Here is an 8,181-nt window from a genome sequence, read left to right on the forward strand (position 1 = left end):
GAGACTGAAAAAAATTAGCATATATAAGGCAAAGATGAGGAGGTAAATTAGTTAATGACAGCTAACATCTTGGTTACTAATTTGGACTCATCGATGATTTTTTCCAATCCACATCTGGGGTAACCTTCTGTACGTCTAAATCTTCAAATTAAAGTTTTAAAGATGAATACTACCAAAATGAGGCTCTTTCATCATACTAAAACTGATTATTCATCGACCCTACTAAAGACCAAAGTTTACAATGAAGAAATTATAATGCAGTCTGGTGACCCAAATTCAAACAAATGAGAACGACAGAATTTAACCCCTTTTCATTCTTTAAATAAAGAATATATTATATGTGGAATGACAGTAAAGCTATCAAGCCCGATGGCTCTTCTGACCCATCAACAACTTTAATTAAGCGATAACAAATTTGGGGTCAGTAGCTGCAAATTGTTAATTGACATTGACATTTATGAAAATTTAACTCATTTCATTTTAAGGAACAACTTAAAATATAAAGAAAAAGAAAGGGAAGCAGTGTATAGCAATAGTAATTCACTCTGCTGAATGGAGGAAAGTTGGTTTATATTTGGGGTTGTGATTCTTCATTGACATTCCCGTGCAGTGGATCCTATTCTCCACTACTGTTAATTCAATATCCCTATCCCACCATGCCCACAATTAAAGGAATCAGATGAATAGAGATGTCTAACTCCTAAAACAGCACATAAAAAACTCCATCCTTATTATCTTACATTACACGTATGGGCCGGCAACTGCCTGTTACAAGCAATGCATTTGATAGTCATAGTATCAACAAAATGCACTGCCATAGTCAACTTTAATTTTCTAAGCAACACCTCTAAATTCAACACGGTTACTTGATTTTTAAGCTCCAAGTCAAGCCCATAACTTCACTTTATTTTCATCTTTTCACATTCACAATGTTATGGAGTATGTTTGTTTTATATGTACTTTTAACTAAGCTGCCGTATACACATGGAAAATTATTATTATGATTTTATAATTTAATGGGGTGATAATTACGAATGCCATATTAATCTATTGCACACAATTGCTTCTTTTTAAACTTATGGGCAAAATGCTGGCCTGGCCTGCACACTTAGGCCCAAGCATAGCACAAACAATTCATGTCGTAATGAGCTAGGCATTTTCAGTTACTTAGAGCCTAGGCCGCCGTTCTGTGCTGCGACATATTCTGTCTAACTCATGCAAGTCCCAAGTCCAAACTCCAAATGTATTTCTTCTTCCTTCACATTCAACAATAATTTCTCTTCCTCCGTTCTTGCAGTTTCTGCTACATAAATGGGGTTTTGACAGTCAAAAACTGGCCAAAAAATATAAATTTTCATAATTCTTTTGCAAACAGGTGACACTTATCCAACAATTACACTCCACAATGGTGAGTGGAATTTTTTTTCTGTGGACAACTTTCTGTATCTTTTTTCTACTGCCTCAGTGATTCATTCCTTCACACCCACATAGTCAATACAAAATTCTGAAAACAGATTACACATATGACTTGGTTTTAGACGTAATTTTCCACCTAGAAAGAAGTATACTCTCCTGTCAATGAATTCAAAGTATGTCAAGAACTAAAACTACAGAAATTTTATTGAGAGAAAAACCCCTATAACCATTTGAGGGCTTATGGGGTGATAACTTCAGCTACAGAATCTATAGAATATATCATTTAAACGAAACATAATTCCATAACTGCAACGTAAACTGAATTATAGGTCCTCCCGGGGAAATTGTCCTGTAAATTATACTTACGGTCTAGACAACCGGATAGCTTGGAATCAAGTCTCAATTGATGATAAATATGATTAATAAGAATCATAACACACTTCATTCTTCAAGAACACAGCAGGGAAACTAGGAAAAAGAAATAAACTCAAAACTAAAATAATAAATAAGAATCTTTTTGCAATCATAATTGCTGTTGAATATGGTTAATCCCATCGTTCAACCAAATAATCACCAACAAAACTTTTTACAAACATTTCAAGAAGATACAATAATAATAAATAAGTTACACAGCAAAAGCCTTAAAAGCCTTTTGGGCCAGTTTCTTTCAAAACGGCAGGTTTCTCAGCCATGGAGAGACAATACTTGGCAATCTCTCTAAATCTAGGCACACTCCTAAGGTCAACCTTAGTATCATCTTTCAGAGTAATGATAATATCACCCCACTCACCAATAAACCTTGGCACCACCTTCACCTCCTTAATCACTTTGTATGAGAAATCAGTCCTGTCTTCACCCGTGAATCCAGAAATAACCGTCACCCGCAGGTTGGTAAACCTGTATCTTAAGTAAAAAGCTCTTGAAACTGCAGCTAAAGTTAAGGGTAACCAAAAAAGAGTGAAACCCAGAAGCAAGTTTGCTAAGAGGTCACCGTAGTGAGCTCCACCGTCGAAGAAGACGGTTTCCTGATTGGGTTTTTTAGAGGTGGTGGTAGTGGTGATAGGTGTTTTGTTGGGTGGAGAGGAGACGTGGAGCTTGGTGATTGGCCTGTTGTGGGAAGATGAAGGTAAGGAAGGGAAGGGGAGTGTAGAGGAAAGATAGAGTGACTGATGGGTGATGGAGGAGGTGGTGGCGGTGGTGGGTGAAAGAATTTTGGTGGAGGCCATGGAGGTTTATCCGTTGAGCGACAGCGAGGCCGAGTTTTGGTGAATGAGTTGTGGAAGAGAAATCAAGAAGTTTTGATGGTTGTGCATTTGACACTTGGCGCACTTAATTCAAATCCAGAGCCATCAATCTCGTGGGCTATTGAACCAGGCCCAACATGGCAGAGGCAGAGGATCATTCAAAACAACTTATTATTGATTTTTAAAATAAAATTTTAAGAAAATTTATTATTTTAATTTTTTCTTTAAAAATTATTCTTTTAACTTTATTATTTTTATTTTCTTACTAAGTTAACTGTCTTACCCCAATGCCATTTTTTGTAAATTCCATCATCTCGATTGTTGAATATCTTTGATTCCAATAGATGAATTCACTATTAAGATATTATTTAGTTTTGAAATAGTGTATTGTGTTTTTATTTTTAGACTTTACTATTTAAAACGTGTCTTAACAGTTTAAAAACTTATAGAGTATACAACCAGTCTTATCTTAACATTAAATGATGTATGTGCACATACAAAACTTAATGTCTCTCATGTGATTTACTTATATGGATTTGTCTAAAAGTTTTACAACTGTTGTATTTATATAAGTTCCCAACTTCTTTTTTATTCAATTTTTTAAGAAAATTTGTTGTGCAATACTAAAAAACCACCACCCCAAGAGAATTTGTCATGAGAAGCATTGAAACATGTCACCTATGCATACAATAACCTAAATTGTGTGAAAGTGAATCTTGATTCCTATACTACATAAAGGCCAAGATCACCCTAGATATAAAAAGAGTCTAACTATCTTGGATAAGTCACATATATCTTGTCAAGAGGAGGCATATTAGTTACCATTAAAATGTACCTCAAGGAATAATAATCACTATGGCAATCTTGTGATCATCATATCACATTGAATGTATCGTGACGACATTATTTCTTACTATCATGACAATACATGTGTCATCCATGGTCTAAGCCCCCTGCATTTCAATAATTATAATAAGATCAGTCTCTCGTTGTTCCATAAAGGTGAGAAAGGGCTCCAAAAAAAAGGATTTATGAGTTTTATTCTAAAATCTTTTGTTATCTTCATCTCATGAAATCTTTCCTAACAAAAAAGAAAACATTCTCCTAATTTTCCTGAGAAGTCCGATGATAATATATCATACTCACTTTGTAATTGTTCCCCTAGAAAACATTGTAAGAAGAGTAATAATATTGTAATTGATATATATTTTGTTTTGACAAATGAACTATTTTAAGAATTTTTTTCTCTTTTTATTGTTATATTACTTTTATTAGTCACATACGGACATTCTTCATCGTACTATCATCACAACTTTTATATAATATTGCATGATAGCTACGTTCTCACATTGGTATATATTCCCACATCAATAATAATATTTTTATTATAATCCAATTTAACTTCCATGAAAGTTATGAAAATGAAAGAATGAGTTTCTTTTTCTTAAGATGCATGAATGCTAAAATAATTTTTATTTTTCATTGTTCTCTTGTATGTCATAAAATTAAGCGCAGTACTATATATATCTATTTTGAGTATACAAATATATATATATATATATATTTATATGTGTCATTTAATGATTAGATATTATATTATCATTAATTTAAAATCACTCAATCATGTGTTGACATATATAAATATATACATATTTATATACCAAAAAATATGTATATATGGTTTTATTATAAAATTTAACAATAGTTTAAACATAGGAAAATTGAATTTCTTAAATTAAAGTCCGAGCAATGGGAACATCCATTATTTCATTTCTTAAAAGAATATTTAATCATGCTAATATAAGAAAAATCTTTTAAGGGTAGGCTAAAAAAAAAAAAAACTCTTCTTAATTACTAGTTTATTAAAAAATGTTTTAGAAAAATAATATTGGGACCTTAAGAAATTCGGAGAGACTCAAATAACATCACGCTTTGGTTAACCTTTTGGTTGCTTAATCTTTGAATTTAGATATTGACCAACTGCACACAAATTTCATAGACCAAAACGCTTCATTAGAAATTAAAATTACAAAAGAATAGATATAGACATGTTAATAAAAAAAAACCTTATCAGTTCTGTGTATACTAATCTCCTCTTACAGTATAACATTCTCCTACGAAACAATTTTTTACTCTCTTTCCACATATTGAACAAAGAGTTTGTCTTGAAGAACAAGTCAAAGAAACAAAAAATATTATTGTCCATAAAACACTAATTTGTATTAAATTGTGTTGATAAATCTTTGAATCTAATTTATGTGTTTGATTGATAGAACTTTTTTCTTTTTTTTAAAGAATTCAAAATAATAATCATAATGTTGTTTAAAGACATGTTATGAATAATCATATCTGAGGACAGATTCAAATCAAGTCAAGTTCAAGTTTACTTAAGCTCGAGCTTGACTTAATTTGAACAAACTCAAACTCAAACTTGAACGCACTAATCTCTCTTTAAAGTTGTACAAGTTTGACTTGTTTAAAGAGATATAAGCTCAAGTTTGATTTGGTTTGGTTTTGTAGTTGAGTAAAAAATGAGTAAAATAACGTCGTTTTGATGCGTATTAATCAAAATGATATCGTTTTAATTAATTCATATTAAAAATTTTCAAACTCACAAACTTGATGAGGTTAACATCTTTAAAAAGTTTGAATTCAAAAATATTTAACTCTTAGACTCAAACTCAAGCTCAAGTTCGTTTGAATCAAATTTCTTTTAGGCTCATTTAAAACGATCTTGTTTTTAAACTTGAATACATTCAGTTTGAATCCAACCTTAATCAAATGACATGCATTATCAAAAAATATATTCATGTATATCTTCTAAGCCTCGAGCCTGAAATATCCATCATAAAGTTTTTCCAAATACTTCTCTAGGTGAGAGTTTTGGGATTACCTATTCATTTGGGCTTATCGATGTATCCTCATAATTAGTAGACAAGCTAATCACTGACTATGGATTAGTTTCGGGTTATAATGATATGAGTTCCTCATCATTTGTGAATAGATTAGAAGGTTTTTATAAATTTTCTATTCTATTCATAAAAATCCAATGAGAATTAATATCCTTATCTATTTTAGACAAGTTTATGTTTCCCTCTTTGTTTTTAGAGTCCTCATCTGAGAGTAGTCTTCTGAGTAATTTTCTGAATTTGAGGTATCAAAGTGTTCTGAAATCAGTTCATAGATTGACTCGTCATCGGAGTTAATTTCATATCCAAATATAGGCTCATATTCAAAAGTGTTAGATTTTAAATTCACATTTAAGAATTTAAGACTCACCTTCTTTTTGCTCTTATTTGGACATCTATCCGTATAGTGATCTTTGCTGCTACAGATCCAACAACAATTATAATCTTTCGCGTTTTTTCCTGAAGGGCAAGCAGCACAGTATTTCCTTGCTCCTTGTTCTTTTGTAGTTACTTTTCTAATAAACCTTCTGTGGTTAGGAAGTTTAATTTTATTAGAAATAGGTCTTTTCCTCATACTTTTAAAGCGTTTAGGAAATTTTCTTTTCCATAGAAAAGTATTCCGCTTTTTATGAGTTTTCTAATTGTGATGTTTTGGAGTTTTAAAGGATGATTTTTTGTATCTATACTATCCTACGACTCCATCAAAATTGTAACAACAGACATCATTAAAGTGTAGTTTTTTGGTATCTTTATCAAGCTTTGCATTTAGACAACTTGTTTGAATCAATTGCCTTATAGCCTTTATCCTTCCTCCAGAGAATCTACTATCTGATTCTTTTCCAAGAGTAGTTTAAAGGCTTCACTAGAAGCTTTGTCCTATCCATGTGGTAACTTTGCAAAAAAGGTATTTTTCATAACTTCTTGTATTCCAGTAAGTAACTGATAAAAATATTGTTTGTATTCACAAATGAAATTTTCAAGTTGGCATATGTCACAAAGCCTAAGCTTTGTTATAGCTTCTAGAGCAACTACCTCTGCAAGATTCCTATTGGTGATAATTATACCAGTAAATTCTCTTGAGAGCATGTCCTTAAAAAGTGTGAATATTCTCTTACGAGTTTTTAAGTCGTTTACCATTTCTAATATTCCAGTGTTCGCTTTTATTCCTAGCCAGAAGCTTCCTAAATACCCTGTAATATGGATCCTAGAAAACGGTACGTTTGTTTGAGGTCAAAGGCTTTATTCTGTACATGGACCTAGTTGACAGTTTTCCAAATTTCGATTGCTTCTGCCACGTTGCCTATGTAATCTATATTTAGGAAACTTCCATTAGAAGGTATTTCTACCATCTTTTGTATGGTCTTAGAGTGTGTTCCGACTTAATCCGAGTAGAATATGTAGTGGGAGTGTATTCAGGCTTAGAAATCTCACGAAGGAATCTTTCGAATGAATGTAAAAGATTATTCATTCCTTCTAAATGGTCATCTTTTATTTTAGCTTCCCTTAGATTAGAGATCGGGTTCTCTAGTTCTTCTATTTTTGGTCATAGAGAAATCTTTTTAGCTTTCCCCTTATAAGAAGTTCTCCTTTGTCTCTTAATCTCTTCTTCGTAATATTTGCTGATTTTCTCAGCATCTGAAAAAGAGATTTCAGGAAGATCAACCTTCCTTTTGCCTTATTCTTTTGAAATAAAGTATTATTCTTTTATCGCCTTTAAGTATAAATTTTCAGCTTTTTTCCAATTCCCTTGGGATTCTTGAGCTACAAAGTTTGCATATCCTGACGGGAGACTAGGATATTTACTTTGTAGGCTGACAACAAATTGTTTAAGTGTTTCCTCATTTGCCATATCTCAGTCAGGAAATATGTTACGTGATGTTGAAGGCTCCTCAGGATTCTGAGATTCTCTATACCAATATCGTATAACAGCTTCTACTTTATCCAATCAAAGTCTTTTTAATTCTAATTCTCTAGTTTCTATGGTTGTTATTCGGGTTGGGATGAAACAGAGTATCCGTGTATAGCCTTGGCATAAGGCTTTTTGAACCACGTCACTCCTAATCACTCTAGATAGTCTTAACGAATATCTAGATTTCTATTACAAAGATCAAGGGTATACTGTTTGATCTCTTGTTTCGTGTATTCTTCTATTGGTTTCACTTGCTCTATGCCATTAAGAGTTAATGGCATAGGATAATTTCCTATCCTAATAATATTATTAGAAAAGCCAAAATTATTTTTATTGGATAGGTTTCCACATTTACCTATTTAACAAAATAGTAAGAACACGTTCCAAAGCTATTAGTCTTTATAGATTAGAACTGATACTAGAAATTTTTTCTTCTAGTTTAGCCAATTCTTGAGTCACTGAAAATATTCGATAAATTGAATAATTCAGTTTCCTATCAAGATTATCGAACTTATTATCCAAGTTCTTTAAATCATCTATAATAGTGTTTAGCAACCCTATTTCAGGTTTATGTTCAATTCCATGATCTAAATGAAACAGTTTTGGTTAATACACCTGTCTCTAATTGGATCATTATTCATAATAATTTTATAACAACAAAATTTCTAACATCCAATAATGATGTTCTAAAATTCACACTTCA

At 31.9% G+C, this 8,181-nt stretch overlaps 1 protein-coding gene across 1 annotated transcript; it reads right to left on the reverse strand.

Annotated features, from left to right (window-relative positions):
- Nucleotides 1-1,885: 1,885 nt before the first annotated feature.
- On the reverse strand, nucleotides 1,886-2,705 carry LOC123207998. The gene has a single exon (XM_044625462.1). It carries the CDS (start codon nucleotides 2,640-2,642, stop codon nucleotides 2,058-2,060), a length of 585 nt encoding a protein of 194 aa, XP_044481397.1. The 5' UTR covers nucleotides 2,643-2,705; the 3' UTR covers nucleotides 1,886-2,057.
- Nucleotides 2,706-8,181: the final 5,476 nt, after the last annotated feature.

This window comes from Mangifera indica, unplaced genomic scaffold, assembly GCF_011075055.1.
Source record: "Mangifera indica cultivar Alphonso unplaced genomic scaffold, CATAS_Mindica_2.1 Un_0126, whole genome shotgun sequence".
In the NCBI taxonomy this organism is placed as follows: domain Eukaryota; kingdom Viridiplantae; phylum Streptophyta; class Magnoliopsida; order Sapindales; family Anacardiaceae; genus Mangifera; species Mangifera indica.